Source organism: Pterocles gutturalis, unplaced genomic scaffold (assembly GCF_000699245.1).
Source record: "Pterocles gutturalis isolate BGI_N339 unplaced genomic scaffold, ASM69924v1 scaffold29582, whole genome shotgun sequence".
Classification (NCBI taxonomy): Eukaryota; Metazoa; Chordata; class Aves; order Pterocliformes; family Pteroclidae; genus Pterocles; species Pterocles gutturalis.
In genome coordinates, this window is record NW_010111200.1 from 1 (window position 1) to 19,708 (window position 19,708).

The 19,708-nt window shown below is 40.1% G+C and overlaps 1 protein-coding gene across 1 annotated transcript in view; it reads right to left on the reverse strand.

The window, feature by feature from the left end:
* Positions 1 to 311: 311 nt before the first annotated feature.
* Positions 312 to 19,708, reverse strand: part of SPHKAP (SPHK1 interactor, AKAP domain containing) — a gene marked incomplete at both ends in the record, with an annotated part of 43,280 nt that continues 23,883 nt past the window's right edge. The window contains 7 exons of the mRNA XM_010073670.1: positions 312 to 609; positions 694 to 746; positions 4,867 to 5,145; positions 8,542 to 12,277; positions 12,556 to 12,811; positions 15,206 to 15,340; positions 18,576 to 18,635. Of these exons, the coding sequence (XP_010071972.1) occupies positions 312 to 609; positions 694 to 746; positions 4,867 to 5,145; positions 8,542 to 12,277; positions 12,556 to 12,811; positions 15,206 to 15,340; positions 18,576 to 18,635 (4,817 nt within the window). The remainder of the gene's footprint in view (positions 610 to 693; positions 747 to 4,866; positions 5,146 to 8,541; positions 12,278 to 12,555; positions 12,812 to 15,205; positions 15,341 to 18,575; positions 18,636 to 19,708) is intronic.

The following is a 19,708-nucleotide window of genomic DNA, read 5'->3' on the forward strand; positions in this document are numbered from 1 at the left end:
CTGTGCTATCCCCGTCGACTGGCAAAACAGCTACATGTTTAAACCCCATGTAAGCCACCTGCAACCCTTCAAATGCAGCCCCAAAAAGGACTCACTCTGTTAATTCTGTCTTAGTCATTAATACTTAATGCTTCATTAATATGAAAAAGTGAACAGATTCATCAAAACATGTTATAGAGGCTTTGGAGAAGGTCTCATGGTGATACTACTTTTTGTGCCATGGAAATCCTATTAAATGTCTTCTTTCACGTACCTTAAATTCTGGCACATTTATTCCTCTCCTCCCTTTCTGTAATAAACAGTAGCATTACCATCTTGTTAACAAAGATGTTTTAGCATCAGCTTTTAAGCTCAGTAACTTCAATAAATCATAACTGGTACTGTGATTAAAGTGAATTAATGATATTCCCAATTCTGTAAATACCTTTTCAATTCTGTTTTCTTGAGATTTCTTAAAATAGATGGTTGGAATTCCAAGTTCAGAAGCTGCTATCCACTGCAGGGTGGCTCTCAGCTCTGCATCGGGGCACTCTGGTTCCAGATCAAAGTTTATCACCAGTAGGTCCTTTTGACAATTGGCTGTTCCCACTGAAAGCTCAGAAGTACTTTCTGGAAAAATCATCCCAACAGTTACTGTGCAATTACTTGTGTTAACTTCAAATTGTATGCTCTAATTGATACGGTTCAACTTACCCTCTGTATTTTCTGTCTGCTCTTTAAGGAAAACCTTTTCTTCTACTAATTCACTTAGAAACAAACAACAACAAATGTTATTAGTGATATTTAGGAACGGTCTACAACATTGCTTCATGATGGATAAATTTCTCTCTCAATGTAAGACCTAGAAAACTGCAAGAAAAAAGTCATATAGGATGATACAATAAAATGCAGAATGTATTTTAATTATTTAACCTCTAAATCAGGAAAAGCTATGGGAATTGCAGCATTATTCCTGTAAAAGGATGAAGTACTTGTACTGGTTGCACTGTGTTTTGTATTTCACTAGGATCTGTGTATCTTTGCAGTTTACGTAATGACAAGCAAATGACGTTATGGTAAAACACAGCAAGTCTCATAACCTGGGGGGAAATACTGAACTTCCAATGTCTGCATTTTGTAGGGCTCTACACCCTGGCGGAATCCTTTCCAGTCTTGCTTTCTAGTTTAATCTTTCATAGTTAAATACAATCGTAACTATCAATGACTTCAACTACTGCTGGTTTTAAATACATTAGCTGTTTGGTTAAAGAAATTCTGTTTACACCTTGCAAAAATTTCCAAAGATCCTTATTTCTTATGTACCATCACTTTCTTGTTAAGCTACAGGAAACAAACTCCTGGCATGTGGTCACTGCTTCAGCTTCCATTTCTGAATACAATATCCATGCTCGTGTACATGTGGCAGGAGACTGCACATTCGCTATTCATGTCACAGCTGTTGCATATGTTTCCTTGCTCCTGGAGGGATAGCACTTACACTACATGTTTCCAGACTGTCCCATTCTGTCCTCCATCACAGAGAACACTGCAATTGTAAGATTTTGCTTCTAGCATGGGAGGATGCTACTCTTACCACCTTCATTCAGAGGATTTCAGAATCTCCCCCAAGGCTTCCAAGAATCATGATTATAGATACTCATGTAGTGGTTACTGCAAGATGCGAGAGGACAGAATAAAATGGCAGCATGCAACGTATGGTTTGTCATGACTTACAATCATAGGTACTTAATAACTTCCTCCCCGTCAGCTTTTTTTCAGGTTTTTTTTTTTTGTTTGAATAGTAAAAGCATTCTGTGCCTTGACTTTGATTTATGGAAGTACAAACTTCTCATGCCTATTGGGTAACACCTGAGAATAGCCCCTGAAAGCTACCAAGGGGAGTAGGAAATTTATTCCTTTGGTCCTTGGACATATAAGTGAGAGGGATCACCTTTAGAAATGTGTGTAAGAAGTATCACTGCTTACTGTGAAGATGGGAGTGTTTTAACAAGGTTAGTCTCCGCATCAGCAGCTGAGAGAGAATGCGTGTAACTCTACTGAAATGTGAATGCCCAGATTTCTTACACAAAAAGAGTCTGTTGAAAGCAGGACAGTTGTAGTATAGTCTAACAAGCTGTGAAGATTTTCTGATGTTGGCAACTTCACAAAGTTCCCATGTTCAATGTACAGTCCACACACTTCTGCAGTGGCCATGCCCTGACTGCATTGTGGCATCGACTGGCTGGCAGGTTACACCATGTTTCAGGGTACCAGAATCTTTAGGCAGGTACTTGCACATCTCTTGATAATTTTATTGCATGCTCAGTAGAAACATGCCCAGAAACAATAGGTAAGATGTACTTTGGGCCAAATTATTACTATTCTTGGAAACAATACTATCATATTGTTTTCCTTTAAGTGCTCCTTATTTGCTTGACCTTACTTGCTGTTACAGTAAAGTTTTGATAATATTTGAAGTTATTCAGAGAAGAAAGTTCACACAATGGGAAGCCAATACCACAGAACACTGTCTTTCAGGTAGAGCAGTTGGTGGATCCATATTCTCTTGAGACATCCACCTGGGAGGGCTTTCCTGTAATCTTTCACTGTCTGGTGGGGTCAATCTGCACAGACAACTGTAGGTGCTCTTTTCCGAAACTAACGTAGGCTCAGCAGCAGGTGCAAAGCAGGGCTTGGCACATTTCAGATGGTGTAAATGATTTGCAGTCAAAATTAGACTAAACATCAAGTCTCACTTCAGTGACTACTTACTTAATCATAGGAGAAGAAGGCACGTTCTCCTGATAAATTTCCAGGTCCATAATGCCAAGACTGCTAGTTGTACTGCTGTTGCCATTGCTGACAAAGCAAAAGTTTAAATATTAGTGCCAACTTGCACTGAACATGTCTCCATACATCTTTGTTTAATTTATTTATGTACAAAGCAAAGTGAGGAGGCTGCCCGCTGTTATGCAGAGTTCCACAAAATCAGTTGGGCTCAGCAAGTGGTTCCCACAATGAAGCACACTAATCTGCTCAAAATAATGAAGCTTTTAATAAAATGGAGAATGTATCAAGTGATGCTGTAAACTGGAGGGGAAAGAAACAAAAGTGGACTATCTTCTTGTGAATGGCTTATGAAGTGAACGTTTGGCCTCAAACAAAAAAACCAGTCTGGATGAGCCACTGAAAAGAAGGATTATGAGGTACAGAGATGTCCTGGAAAAAACCTGCAGAGATTCAGATACCTCTGAACATTGTGAGTTTTAGCAAGGCATTTGGTTGCCCAAATCATACTACTTACCTGCTGGGTGACTCCATGCCTGTAACCAGCAGCAGTGTATTACATCAGACTCCAAATACTATCAGGGATCTGATGGAACCCACAGGTACGGTGATGGCCTGTTATGTTTCTGACTACTCTGAAAGACTGAGACTTCAACAAAACCTAGTGCTCATTGGGACCAGTAATACATAGAAATATTCTCTCTGGCTTCTTCACAAGAATGAAGTATTGCATCTAAGAAGACTTGGAAAAAATAGTACCAGTTCTCTTTATAACATCATTATAAATTCAACAGTGAATGCTTATGTACTTATTGTAATAGTCTGAACAGATGGTGAATTTGCTAGCTACAAGTCAGCACAAACAAGTTCTGTGTGGCGAGTGTCCTGCTTTCAGCTGGGACAGAGTTAACTTTCTTCACAGTAGCTAGTGTGAGGCTGTGGTTGGATTTGTGCTGAGAGGAAGACTGACAACATACTGATGGTTAGAGTTGCTCCCGGGACAGTCAAGGACTTCTCAGTTTCTCATGCTTTGCCAGTGTCAACTGGCACCACTCAATTTTTACTGGAAAAGCAACTAGTAGTATTTTTCCTTACGTTAGAAGGATTCACTAGATAGTTCCTTTCCCCATCAGGTTTTTCTGAGTCAGTGTCAGCGTGCCATGCATTCAGACTTGCTGTAGCAATTTCTGCTTCAATGCAGAGCCGAAAGGCACCATACATTAGCTCTCTCAGAGGAAGGACTTTGTTAAAGGTTGATACTGTAACAATGGGATGAAAGTTTACCCACACTGACAGACAAGTTTTGTTCAGTATTTTTTCAACTAGACAACAGTGCTCTCTAACAGAGCTTCTTTCTCTTCCCTGCTTCACTACCATACTGTCTTCCCTTGTCATCTTAATACCCAAGAGAAAGATGTAATTACCTGACAATATTTTAAAACCTAATCTAAGAGCATGTGAAGAATTTGAATTCATGAAAGCGCTGAAGTCAAACTAAATTCACTTTATATACACTCCAAAGACTAGATAATAAAATCTTTAAACATGTGTCCCGACTTGAACAGGAACAAAAAGGAATACATTGCAATGGGAGCTCTGGAATTTACGCCTACTCAGGGAACTTGGTCATCCTCTGTTATCTGCTCCCCTGTGCCAGTCTCAGCAGATCCGGGCTCTATCTCTGCTCTCAGTGCACAGATACCCAGTGGGAAAAGCAGTCTCAACAATCTCAGCTAAGGAGATGCCAAAATAAACATTAAAGCAAATAGTAGGAAATAAATCAAAGGAAAGACCATAGCAATTAGCTTGCCCAATGGCCCTTTCACTGTAGGTCTGAGGCACTTGAGTGATGCCAGAAAGTTTTTTCTTTGTCTGAATCTAGCTGCTCATCAATATCAAAAAGACCTGGCTGAGAGTTAGACTGTGGCTAATTTTTTTCCCTTTTGTAAAAATAAGGAGATGAACTCCTTCATTAGGCTTTCTTTACAGCATTCTGAATAAATCTTGAGCTGTTGACTCTAATTCCTGACGCATGGTAGTCAAATCATTGGCTTGGCTGATCAGACCATATCGTATACTGAGAACAGACAATGCGGGTACCTCAGGGATCGCTCGCTGAGTTGTAAGTAGCTACTTGTGTCGTCAGGGTTGTCCTCATCGTTAGCTAGCTGAGACCAGCTGCCGGTGCTTTCTTCACTGCTGCTGAGATGGTTTGGAAATTCTTCAGCTGTTTTTGTCTCTCCTATGATTTCAGCATCTGGTCTGCTCTGGGGACTGTTGCTGGTAGGGTGATAAGGAAGACACATTGATATCGTAATATAGGCATACAAACTGGTGCCACCAATCTTCAGGCAATACTGCTCATTAAAGTCAATCAAGCTGCAAAATTATACAGATGCAAGAGACTGGACAAGCTTATAATTTATACACAAAGTCCAACTGAACATACGGTCTGAGATGCTCTTAAAAAAGGATGATCTTATGACTGCCATGAACAAACATGAAACAAGGTAAGCCTTATACTGAAATATGCATAGAAAAGGCTTAACTTGTACAAAAAGATTTTACATGTACAAAAAGAACCGCACACTGCATAGGCATATTGCTTAATGCACTTTAGTCAATCAGGGGTTGAAATATGTGGTATATGCTAGTGCAGAATGACGGCATTTCTTGGCAATATATATTGGCACTAAATCCCTGTCATACTAATGGATGAATAAGTTTCTTGCCAGGGTTTTCTACTCTGTTAGCAGTGTAGATCCAAAAGAGCTCTAGAAGTAAAAGTAGGAAAGTATTGTGGGTTGTGAATCACTAATGACTCTTAGCCATCTGTGTTTCTTAGGATCTTTGCTGCTTAGGTTGGGGAAGGACAAAGTATTCTTTTTCTAGGTAGGTGTGCAGCAGGTAGTCAGAAACCAGACTGAATATGGAGCCCAGATGAGTTTAGAAAATACAAGGCTAAGGGAAAAATGCTTTATAATTCTGCACACTTGACATATATCACACACACACATATTTATGACGTGTGTATATATATATATATATACACACACACACTCCCACAAATGCACACACAAACAAAAAACCAAAAACTATATTTACAGTAACTTTTCAGAGCCAAACTGGACTTTGTGAGACTTGCTGTGGGACTTTTCATATGCAGGCAGGAAAGTGTATAATAATCCAAACCCCCCTCTTTTTGGATGATAAGAAAGAGTTAGATCACTGCATAGCCAGAATAACAATTATAGAAAAACTGTAGTTTTGTTATATTTACTGGATGGTCTGCATTTGCCACTTTGTGATTAAAACAATGTAGCGTGTACTGGTGACCCTCTGCAGGATCCCTCTGGAGAAGTTCTCACCTTCAGACTTTTATCTGTAGTTATGGCTGAGGTGCCCTGTCCTCAGTTAGAGCAAGAGATCACCCCAAACATTCTATTGCTTCCAAGTAATTAACTTGATTAAGAATATACTGAGCCAATATCATTGTGGATATCTTCTTTTGCCATGCTCTCACTCTCAGGACAATTGAGAATCTGCTCCATTAATGCTGGGTGCTACAGAGAGAGGCAGCCTCCTGTGCAGCGAGAAAAGGACGTGTTGGCCTGAGGGCCTCTGCTCTACCAGGCAGTCAACATCTGTTGCACACCTCTCATCCCTAACCCCTCCGGTACAAAACTCATCTTTAGTAACAGGAAGGCACTGAGCAGCCAGGTTGCAGGGCAGTGGTGTTTATTCAGATTTTTAATACAGGGTGGGTATCACCTAATACTTGGTCAAAAACACAAGAGACTTTTGTGGGTGTTGTCAGTTGGCACTTTGAGTTTTGTTTGATTCATTAAGCAATTACATATCAGACCAGTGAAGCTTTGAACTGACAGTTCCCCGCTTCTGAGCAGTCAGTTGGAACGGTTTCTGCGTAACCGTGACAGGACTGGGTCTTTTGCCGTGCTTACCTACAGGAAACAACTCTTTTTTCCCTTTTTCTTTGCTGAAGACCTCTTCCCCAGGCCTGCATGGCTTTTCTTATTTTCTTTTTCTTTTTTTTTTTTCTTTTCTAATTGACTGTATGTCTGCTTGATATTTGCCTGTAGTCCTGTGTGCCTGTATCTAAACTAGCAAGTAACTTCATGCAGTAGGAGTTGATCAAAGCAATTGGTGCTGATGTTTTTATCTCTACATTATATGTATTTTTAGGTTTTTACTTCAGCCTAGAGCTGGTCCAAGCAGCCATGCCACACGTGGTTCAAATCCATGTGAACAACGGCTGGAAGCTTTGCCTTCCCAGTAGATGTATGAGCATACCTGGTACACACTGGTGCAGCTTCTAGTTGAGACTCTTTTTAAATGAATCTGCATTGCATGTGGCAAACAGAGCCAACGCATGAAAATAGAGACAAGTTGATCAAGAACCAAAATGCTCATGTGGGTGTAGCCTCTGGTTGATAATTCTGCCCTATCAATCCTATTGCTTTCAAGTTTCCATAGCCACTTCAGGAACTCAGTATCAAAGGCAGAGGAAAAGTTGTTATTAAAGGGCTCATAAACTGTGCAAAAATTAACTTCATTTTCAAACAGTCAAGTTTCCAAATAGGTAGATTTCTAGACATATCTTATTAAAAGCAGGTTGCATTTGAAGGAAGAGGAAGGTTAGTGGGGGGGGGAGTCAGCATGAAAGAATAGCAACACTGTAATAATTATCCACATAATCACTGCCATACACAGGAAAGTACATGGTTTCTCACTTCAAGGAGAGCTTTGTCGAAAGCCAAAACAGAGCACTGCCTAGAATAAAATGAGCTACAGAAGGTTTCTAACACTAGCACCTGCACTCTTTCGAGCACTCCGAGATAATGGGGTGCTGCGATGCTCCAAGTGATTGGCAGTTTAGATACCATTATAGTAACAGATATGACAAAGAAATATAGTTAAAAATAGGCAATGCCTTGAGAGAGAGCCTTGCTCTTAACCTCATAGCACCCATAGCAATCCTCTATATTAGCACTGCACTCTCATAATGGGCTTATGCTTCACCTTAACCAAACCAAGTTGGAGATTTCTCAATGAAAGGAACACAGCTGTAAGGGGAGGGTGGTAAGTTGTGGTATCAACTCCATGAAATGAAATTTAAATGAAACTTTATTCTTTATCTAAATTCTACCAGAGAAGTCTTGAACCTTGAAAAAACCTTGAAAGGAGGTGAGGAGTGCTTTAAATTACTATCTTTTTTTTTCCTCCACTGAGGAATTTTTATTATTTGTAGCTCCAGACTGTAAACACAAAACTGAACTTCAAGCTGTTGGGAGTCTGGTCTTCTTTTCCAGGTACACAAAGCATTAGTTACATGAACAAGCATAGCAGACAACTACAGGTCAAATTCTGTTACGTTCTATTTTACGTTAACACTGATTTTTTTTTTTTTTTTTTTTTTTTTTAATTGAGATATCAGCCAGTGCTAAATGAGAATTCAAACTTTGTCCATCTTTCCTGTCCTGGCTATGGAGGACTTAAAGGAGAAGGGAAACTTGCCTGTCCATGCTGTATTACGTTTGAATCTTGGAACCACAGTATTGTCATATTCAATGCAAGTTTGCTCCAGAAATTGGCACTGTGATATATAATTGGGTGATTTTATGCCGTCAGAACTTAACCTGTTTATTTCTTTAAAAGTGCTTCTCTTCTTATCTTCTTCCATTATCAAAATAATTTTTACTGGAAAATTAATACAAACACCAAAGTGATATGCTGATTTTCTGGTTTGTCACTTACCTATTTAGTAAGGAACTGGAAACCGTGTGTTTCCCATTAAAAGCTTCCGGAGGCTTTTCTTTGCCTTGATGCTCCTTTCCAGAAGTGCCACATGAAGTTAAGGACTCTGAGTCTTTATCTGGATCATCTCGTTGATCGGTTTCTATCTGAATTAAAGGCACTTCCCTGTGCTGACCTGCAGGGAGGCATCCAGCGCTCTTCATGTGTTCTTTTTTCTCATCCAAATTTACTCCATCCCTTTTGGGTTTTGATTGAATCTGAGTTGCGCTTTGGGGATGTTTGCTTTCTAGCACACGTTCTTGGCTTGTATAATCAAAGGAATCCTGCTGGATGACAATTAAATTTTTACCACTTTCAACAATATTTGCAGCCAGTCTGTTCGCATATTGTTCCACGTGTGGTGGGGAATCACTGTGAAACTGGTCTGCCTCTGCAGCCTCTGCCTCATCAGCTATAATTTTGTTCTTGCGCATTAGAGATTCGATAGAACTTGACCATGTCTCATGAATCAACATGTCTGTTATCTGGTCAGTCTTGCATCTTTGGTACAGGCATGAGTCAGACTTGCAAAGAGCTGAAGAAGCCACGGTATTGACTGGCTGTACACTTAAGGAATCTTGACGGTGGTGGGCAAATCCATCTAATGAATTTGCCTTAACTGGGACATTAACTGTTAGCCTAGAGCCTGATGATCTGCTGTCAGGCATTGATGACTGCCTAAAGCAAAAAGGTGATCGTAGAGAGGGTGGTAGCAAACTGCTGCACCAGTCCTTCGAATTCTGAGGGGAAGATAGGTTATCTTTATTTTCCTTTTCTATTTCTCTTAGCATATACCTATAAAATTCTTCTGTTATGCTTTCTGTGCTGGACTGTTTGGATGGGCAACTTGGTCTTACATTAAGATGACCATTTTTCTTGGCCACCTGTTGCAAAGCAGAATTTAAGATGTTGCTTGCATTTTTTCCTGCATAATAATCCAGTAATAAATCAAAACCTCTTCCTTCATTTTCCATCTGGTTCACCATAAATCTTGAAAATTCATCTGTAATGCTTTCACAACTAGACTGCTTTGAGACAGAACTTGTCTGGCTCCCAGGTTGACCAAAGGTGTTCATTAGGCCTAAGGTATTGAAAGCGGCTTTGGAATCCGAGTCCTCCTCCGGTATGCTCTCACAGCTTGAGGCCTTGGCTCGGCTCCATCTGTCACAGTGCAGCCTGTTCCTGGGGTGGTTTGGACCTTGCCAGATGCTATCAACCATAGAGAGTTCAGTGAGGTTCATGATCTTGGCAGCCACTTCATTTGCAAAGATATTGACTGAATCTGGTGTGTCCTCAAGGTTTATAGATTCATCTACTACCCGGTTCATCAATTTTTCCTTTAGCTCAGGATGCTCGTCCGTTTTTCTTTTGATCTCACTGAGTCTAGGTGCCCTGTGCTTCCGAACAACTGAACCATTAGCATGGGTTTCCTTTTTCCTTTTCATGGTTCTGCATGATAAACTCTGGGTCACCAGATATTCATTGCCTCTCTTCCATGCACAGAACCAGGGTTGCTTTCCATTTGAATTTTCAAGACAAATGGCAGCTATTTCTGTTGCCATGGAGACAACGGTTTCTGCCAATTCTTCTGCAAAATCTGTTATACAATATTTGTCCTTTGAATGTTTCACCTGTAGCACAGGCTGAGAAGGAAGCAAGACATGATTTCCTAATAAAGACAAGCTAACCTGAACATCATTATTTAGCACATCATTGCACTTGTGCTTGGCCTGGTTTTCTGCAGTCATGGTGGCACTGGAAGACAGCTGTTCTTGAACACCGTGCCTGCATTCATTGTTTGCAGAGGTATTTTCTCTGTCTGAAAATGATCTGTAGTCTTTCTTCTTCTGATGATTGTTACTCTGATTTGGGGACTTGTTACAGTCTCGTGCGGTTCTTTTCAGGTATCTTTTCTTGGGAGATGTTTTTGCAACAAGTGTGTTATGCCCTGTCATTGGTTCTGAATTCAGCGTGGCACTTTCCTTGCTATTCACATCTTTCATATTACTTTTGCTAGCGTTTGTGACATTTCCAAGATTTTTGTCAGCACTAGTGGTGTAGGATGTTCCAAATGGCTTAACAGCAGAGCATTCAAGGGGGCTGTGTGCAGTTTCACGTGCTGTTTCCTGTGTTGGCCATCCTTCTGCTCTTGTTACTTTCTCTGCTTCTGTGCCCTCAGAAAAGAGAGGTGAACACTCTTCAATTTGTCTTATGTCATTCATCTTCTTGCAAGTGAAATATATTACATTAAAAAGCAACTCATTTGCAGTCTCTGTGAACATGTCTTGTGTACTTGAGCCATTTTCTGAACAGGGGTGTAGCTGTCTTTTCTTCCTGACCTCTTCAATAGAATGTCGTAGAATAATATTGGATAAGTTTTGTGCAAGTTCATCCCTGATTACTTCATCAGTGTGTGGAATCCTTGGCCTGGCTGCTGTTTCAATAATTTTTCCATTTATGGATTCCATAAAATGCCCTACATTTTTGTACGTGTTGGGTTTTGTCAGAATTATTGATGCCTCTTTGAGAAGTGCCTTGGCAATGCTATCATTTAGCTTCTCCACGCTGCTTCCTAGAGCTATGCTACAGTGAAGAGTGATGGCTGCAGAAGTCTGAGCAGCAGACAGAAGTCCACTTGAAGTTGCAGGGTACTTCTCTTCCTTCGTTTCCCCAAGACCACAGACAGCTACAGCACTTGCTACTTGAGTCATGCCGCACAGCGCAGATGGAAATGAATATTCTGTGCCAACACTGTCTTCGAGTACCTGTGAAGATGCTGTGTGTAGCTCTTCATTACCAACGGCTCTGCTTTTACAGTCTGTGGCTTCTTGATCCCATCTGAATTTTTCTGCAGCCTGGGGACTGGAAATAGTTCCAATAACAGTGGCTGCACAAGCCAGAGCCACTTCTAGTGCACTCTGGCCATGTCCATTTGAATGTTCTTCCTCAAAGTGATCTAAAACTTCAGCAGAACTTTCTGATTCAGTCCAGTGGCACAGGCTGGGGAAGGCAGACCCTGGCCAGTCAGGTACATTCTCAGAACTGTCTGGACTTTGCACTATGACAATCTTTGGAAGTTCATTCCATGATCGGGAAGCAGATACATCTTCTGACTTAGAGGAGCTTCCTATGGAGATGCTGACTGCAGCCTCCTCGCTACAAGTGGGTTGAGACTGTGACAGTCTAATGAATGCATCTTGTAGAACAGATTCTGCTAAATTTGTGGCATACTGACCTGTAGTCACCTGCTCATTTTGTGGGGGAGGATCAGTTTTCCTGACACCTGTGCAATCTTCTCTGTCTGCCTTACTGTCGTGTTTCTCTGTTGGGTCATCCAGAGGCCCCAGTTCCTCTTTAGCCATTTTGGTTAAAGATGCATCTTCTAACGCGTGCGCTGAGCAGGAATTTTCAACTTCACTAGTCAAATTAGTAGTACTAAAGGATGAAGTAGCTCTTTCAGCTAATTCCTTCGGCCACAGTATTTCTTGGTCTGACTTATCTTCAGGTTTTAAGGTGCCACCTTCAGCCACAACACTCACAGCTTCAGACACTCTAGTACCTGCATCATCTTTGTTAATGCAGTTCCCTTCAAGAATGAATGGCAACTTGGCTTTTCTGTAGTGGACACTTTCAATTCCTTTTCCTTTATTTTTTTTGATATCTGAAGATACTTCTGAAACATTTAATTTTTCATGACCTATCAAAAGAAGAACAAGAAATTAGTTTTTGCAAAGCACCCCGTAACTTGAAAATGGCTGCACAGCTGCGTAAAGCATTACTGCTCTGTAAAACTACCGCACAGCCGTGTATCCTTGTCTTTGAACAACAATTTTAAAATAAGAATGGCTGTCCATTTTCTAAATTACAAGTAAATATATGTATGAATTAACAGCAAGTGCAATGTCTGTAAGCATTGTCATGGCTGTTTTGCAGTACGAACAATAGCAGAATTATGCTGACTCCCATTGCTTTTACCAGTTTTATATTCATCAGCCTCGTTGTCATCCTCGAGGTGCTCAGATGCTGTGAGGAAATCTTCTTCTATTGAGGACACTGAGCAGTTTGTGTCATCCTCGGGCTTTAAGACATGAGCGTCTATCTGCAGCTGTCTCTCCTGAACGAGCTCAAGTCCAATCAGAAACTTGTTTATTTCAAAAATGATGCAGCTTGCGCTGTTTTTCCTGCCCCCCCTCGCACACTGAACCAAGCAGACATCTGCCAGCCAAGGACACTAGAGGGGAAAAGAATCTCAAATAGTTATTTAATTAAAAAATAAAACTTATTTTAACCTTTCCTCTCTATAAATATCTCAGGAATGTTCTCTTGCAAAGATGCAATACAATTTGTCATTTAGATGTTTGTAACGCAGTGTGCAGTTACATGTACGCCAAAATAAGACTGCTTGGACTGACAGCTTTTGTTATGCAAGTGCTTTAGTAGAGAACTCAGCTGTATCACAGGGGCATCTTTATTTTGTTGAAATTACCAAGTTGTTTGTTTTCAATCAACTTCTTGTTTCAATGACAGAGAGTTATTTGCCTTTAGCCATGTCAGAGTTAGCCACCTGACATACTGTTATTAATGGCCACACACCACCCGGTGTTACCTGCCTCTTGAGGGAATTGTTTGTGGGCATGAATTCCTTTTCAGGATAATTTCTGTCGCAATGCTTGTTTGAAGGCAGCGCTGTAAATACTGGCTGCTAAGACTGTTAAGAGCAGGTCACCCTTAGATGTTCCTACAGACAGTTTTAAAATAGTGTTTTATTTTGTTTCTTTGCTGTTCCTCTCATTCCTTATTTGCCCAAAGCCCTACTATTTCAAACCCGTAAAACCTCCCACAGGAAACTGGGCTCCACTGCGCACTGTTCTGAGCCTTTATATAAACCTGGCTTACCCAGAGAAGCTGTACAATTGAGTTGAAAGTTGGACAGAAACCGACATAAAGGAACTCCTGCTATCCTCATTTAACTGATATTAAAACTGTTGGATACGTATACAAGCAGAGAGTTAAGTTGATATCTCTGCATGGTCAGAATAAAAATTCTTGAATTAAAACTATGCAAGTCTCTTTACAAATGAAATTCTCTGGAAAGCCAAAGAAATGTAAGGATGAACACAGCAAGTGCTTATCTGGCCAATAAATCCCACCCAGCTTCAATGCAAAGCTGTACTCATCTAACAAGACAAAAAATTAAGTTAGTCCCATTTGTCTCTTCCCTGGACTCTCTCTGAGAAGGCTGCCGGTCTCAATGGCTGCAGTCTGTCAGAGATGGGGATGAGTTGGGTACTTGAGTCATTTCGTTTGGGCCTTGAAACACCTGCGTGTGTATTGCAGTGGCTTCACCCCAGGGAAGGGGGGTTTGGAGCTCCACTCTTCCCACCACAGGTTTGTGCTCTTATTTTTTGAAATCTTTCTAAATTCAGCCATTAGTCACAAGTGGCAAGCAAGCTCGATAACCAGGCAATTTCTCTCTTGAAGACTTTTGTACACAAGTTAATTTCAGTGAAAAAATTTTCTGATTTTTTTTTTTTTTTTTTTTTTTTTTCTGCAGTAGATGAAACTGGAGATACCTCTTCATGTCTTAAGTTCCCTAAGACAGTTTTGTACTCCAGGATAACTCTGCAGTTTTAATGAAGTTGTTCCAAATTCATGCTTGGCCAAATAAGATATGAATTGGGCTGAAAAACATAGAATTATTTTATGTTCTCTTCCTTTACACAGACGTGAACAGGCATAAAGTATGTTAAAAACTGAAAGGTAGAAAAAGCTTTTTGTTGCCATAAAGAGATAAGCTTCTGGAACTTGTGTATAAAATGCCTTTAAGTAAATGTTATCGGTTGCTTCCTTTCTCTATGGGGTGCCACTAAGAGGAATTCCTGGCCTCCAGATCACAGATAGGGAACACTTCATTGTCAATAATGGGAGTGAAGAAGTTAGCATGAGAACTTTGTCTTTAGCTCCATTAAATGTTAAGTTTTAATTAATGCATTAATTGCTTTTTAAGTTGACAGAAGCTAAATGAGGTATCGGCTCTGATATGGTTAATGTAGCTTGGTATTTTCCATTGTTACATTCAGGCTTGCAATAGCCTCTAGGATCTTCACGTCCTGTCATCGGTTCTTTTCCGAGGTGCACGTGTGGGAGAAGATGGACTGGGTACAAAAGTGGGAAGCAGGAAGATTTCACTTGAAAGGGAGTTTCTAGGAGCTGTGTCCCAATCTACCTATGAGCACAGAAAAGTGTTACATCTTTCCTTTCCCACCTCTGTGCTGTCCTTCTGACTCCTGCTACTCTTGAAACCTGGGCTTATGAATACTCTCCGCCACCAATGCCTGCCTTCCCTGAAGGTTCAACCGCTAATACGGCTTAAAGCATTATCGGCTGCAACCCAGACAGCCGCAGGGTCTGGAGAGATGAGCAGGCTCTCTCTCCTACCTTTGTGTCGCCCCTCCTGCCACACACACTTAACAGACTTTTGTTAGACAGATTTATTTTTTGTTTGCAGACTCCCACTCATCTCTTGAACTGGTGCAAGTTTTTGCTTTCAGCTTCCCTTTTCCCATTTTCCAAATTCTGTCCTGCAGAGGTGTGATGTGATGTTAAAGATGAGTTTGATCCCTACCTGGGGAACTTCGTAATCAGCCTGAAGGTTTCCTGATGCTAATCCACTCAGCAGAACTATTTCATTTTCCTTTGGTGGCTGTACATTCATCGAACTGATGAGTTTGGGGAGATTTGGAGAGATGCTGATCAACCTCTGTAGTATAAAATACAGATTTTGGTCTCATGTAATTAAGTCGGAGTTGCACAGTTATGTTCATAAATATCAAAATGAAATACCACTTACAGGCATCCCTTTAGAAAGCTTACTTGAATGTACTACTTTGAGTCAATTAAAAATAGAACTGGCAGCATTAAAATGCACATTCTTTCTTTGGAGCCACCAGGCAAGACAATGGTGACAGTATGAACTCCTGCACAACTGTCCAGCAGGACAATCTGTCATCCTTTACATTGTTATGTGCTAAACAGCTTGATTGTATTTGTGCATCTGAGTGCTTGGCCTTCCTGTTAGAGTGAGTTCCTGAGAGACTGAGACACTGCGTCTGTTATTGTCTAGAACAGAAAAGATTCAGTAAGTATGGCAACGAGAACAGGGCAAATTTCAAGTTTTCCTCCAGGCATATGATAAACAAGGAACCAAACGGGAAGTTAGCTGGAAATTGCTGATCAAATTGATGCAATACTAAACCTGGAGTAACAGAAGTATTTAATACACAAATACGCGTTTCTTTGCTGTTCCACGGGACACCTTCATGACCATTCATTCACAATGATACAATTATTTTCTACCTGTTATGTATTTGCTGGAACCAAAAGTGGTAATAGTCATAACACAAATGATGCTGCGTAACATAGGAAATTTTATTGCGATACTGCTAGGAGTCCCCGGTGACCTGCAGGAGACACTGGGCTGCTTGTGTACAAAGGCCAGACCAAAAGGACAATACCTACTCTAAGAGTGCTTGCAATTCTTTTCTGCCAAGGATCTCAGTGTGCTTGCTTTATGAATAGGGAATCAAGGAAGACCCCTTACAGAGGGAGTAAATACCACCTCCATTTTACACACTAACACAGCCCATCAAATGGCAAAGCCACTAAGGGAATGCATATCTTGGGCACCCAGCTGTATGCTTTAGTTATTCTGCAGTTCAATGATACTTCACTTTTTCCTTTTTGTCTTCAAAATAATAAGCTTGCAGTACTGTTATTTTTCCTCAGAGTGAATTAGATATAATAAAGCTTTCTGGCTTAGCACATCTAATTCAGTTTTGGGGAACAATTCACTTTCCAGGAGACTGATCTTCAGATGAGGCTAAGTATTTATATTTGACATAACTAAATTCAGTGCTTCAATTCAGTTTGACATTTCAGTATAGTACAAAAAAGTTCTCATCCTTTTCTTTTTTCAAATTATAACCTTTCTGTAATCACACACATTTCTGTATGTATGTCTTTCTACTGCCTAAATTGCCACATTTTATCAAATTTCATAGGTAGGAAATAATGGCATTTTGTATATCTTTTACTTTAGTTCCTTGCCTTTTCTTCGGAATAAAAGAGGAAGATTGTTATTTTACACCAAAAAAAAAAAAAAAAAAAAGCAATTTAACCCATTCCAAGGTTCAAAGAGCAAAATCCTAACAGTGTCTATTAGTAAATAGTTATATTTCATATGAACAATAGCTATGCTAACATCTTTAAAATTCTTCTATGAAATGCTTTCACCACATCAGTGTGTTGTATAAAAATCCACCCCACTCAAAGCTGATTTCCACAAACTGCGTATTATACACACAAACTGTGATGAGCGAGTTGCTTCTTAGAGAACACACACAACCTGTGCTAGCAGTGCATTTTTGTTACCTACACTGAAAACAAAAAGAAAAATATCATCTCCCAGTCATGGTTCATAAATGTGTTGCCTCTGCACCACAACTACCTTACTAAAATGCAGCCAAGCATTGCGGTCTCTCTGTTACCAGTCCCCCACGTGCCCGGTGGTGAGTGCTGGCTGTGGGCAGGCTGGGGCGCAGCACTTCAGTGATTCAGCCGGGTTCTGCTGCGAAGGAAGAGCTCAGGGCTCTGCAATGTGCATGGGCAGTGAATGCACTGCTGCTGGAGGGCCGATAGGGAAAAGTCATGCAGCTGCTTTCACAGGGGATTTGTGCTTGTGAGGGAGTGATCTAATCTCCAGGCATCATAAAGGACAGCTGCACAAAGGTAGTTTAAGTTGGCTTTTACAATTATCTAGCACAAGATTGAGGGAGAAACTTTTGGTATTTCCTTATGATGTGCTTTAGCTTTTGTTCCTTAATAAATACTGTAAGCAAGAATCAAACCATTGCTTATTAGAAAACAACCAGTGCTTCTGTGGATTCAGTAAAGCTAAACCTCTCAAGCTGTTCTGCACAGTTAACCTGCTGATTCAACAGAAAAATAATTTTTCTGCAAGAAGCTGTATTTATTTTTGACATCAGATCCAGGATGCAGAAAGCAGCATAGAAAAACAGTTTCTGCTAATGAATGACCTGCAGGAGGGAATAAGGTCCCAGCACTGGTTGTCCTCCCATCAGCTAAAAGTGGTTTCTGCAAACTAACCATATTGCTTTACTGGGGGGCCTCCTGGGTATTGTCACGAGATCCCACCTTTGTTCATTTACCACATACTGCTGCGGTATTGCTGTGTCCATCATAGGCACCAAGCCAGGACAATGAAAATTAACTGATAGAGGAAGATGTAAACTCAAAAGTGACACCAAGCCATACCTTTAAAATGGGACTTCCTTTTGGAATGGTATGGATTTTAAACAGCATATCGTCATGTAGTTTGTCTTAGTGTTAGTAAAACAACTGAGCTTTTTTATTTTTTTTTTAAAATCTCTTTTTTCCACCCTCCAAACTTTCAGCTAAGCAGGTAAAACACACTTTTAGTTCTGTTTTACCTAGACCCCTTCCTCAAGATCACATAATCAAACTATCTGGAGTTTGACTGAGTAAGATTGGTTAGCTGAACAAGACCTAAATGAGTAGAAGGTTCTCAAAGGCTTTTTGGCAGCAGGAAAGAGAGGCATTAGGAATTATTGTTATGTAGCATTATGTAAAACTAAAAAATTGGATGTATGACATATCCATCTTCACTTCTCTGATAAAACTGAGGCTGAACAAGAAGTCTGCTCACATGATAACTGCTGTGAATTCATAGGCTGTAACAATCCATTAGATATTTCTGGGATAGGATTAAGAAAAGCTATAAAATATGGCTTGTTGTTGAGATAATTTCAGATTCCTGATGCGTTGCTCTCTGTAAGCGTTAAAAATCTAGGGCTGGCTTTGATTTGTCCATTGAATTTTGATCTGGGTTTGTGCTGCAGTGTCCTGGTGTACCTGACTTGACCCACTGTGCATGTTATTAAGACCTAAACTGTTACCTGTTTTACTTGCTCATCGCTGCAGTCATCTCTGTTTGCATCTAAATTCACAAAACAAACCTGCAATAAGAGAGAAAAAGAAACAGTAGCTTATAAAGTAACATTAGAATGGAGGCAATCCTTTTAAAGTCAAAATATGTTCCTTTTCTAGCTCTGTAGCTGAATATTTGAAGCCTTTTCCTAGTACAAGAGAGGTTGAAAGGTTAGCAAAGAGAACAGCAGAGTAGATACTAAGAAAGGATTAAAAAGGAAAAAAGTAAGAGTCATGACTTCATCTGCTCTGACAGTTAGCTTGTCTCATGAATGGACAAACCTTGCGAATAAACTGTAATACAGAGGGTATTAGAAAAGACAGAGGAAATGTTAAAAATGCATTTGATTGTATATCAGATAAAATCTTCATATCTTCCTTTTCCAATGATTTCTTCTTTTCAGGCACTTGTTAAAAGTTTCATAAATGCAAGTATTGATGTACGTACAAATTGTGAGTTGCTTTTAGAGTTTTCTCCACATCACATAAATACTGCAGCATTCTCCCTAACTTTCCAAACCTCCGAAGTAGAAGTTTAAAACTTTGTGGAAATAATTTTTTTTAAACTTGGTTCTTGAGCCAATATGCAAGCAGAAGTTTTCAGCAGCACTAACCAGGCACAAACAATAGGTAGCAGAACAGCTTACTAGCTGGTAAGGTTAGGTGAGATTCACTGGAAAGCACTACTTCTAACAGCAAGGTCTTTTTGCCCCTTCTTTGATCATTATGAGTTTCAGCAACCAGTTAATGGCAGTGAAATTGACTTAAACAGAAACTTCAGATCTAAAGACCATTTTATTTCTGAAGACTCTTATTTTTTTACATGACTGGAAGGCAATTTTCTGACTTTCAGAAATAAGAAAATCCCTCCTCCAGCTTTATTTCCGAGTTAGAAGCAAGGACTCCAAAGCTAGGCTGACTGTCCTACTTCTGAGAGCCACGAATATATCTTTAGACATTTGTGAGAGTTTGGTGTTGTCTTGATTTAAACCAAAACCTGTCACAAATGCAGGGCTGAGCTGAAGCCAACACGTGATTCCAAATAAATTGTAGATCCAGAATTTGCCTTCTAAGAGCTGAGTATTTTTTTTTTCTTTTCCAG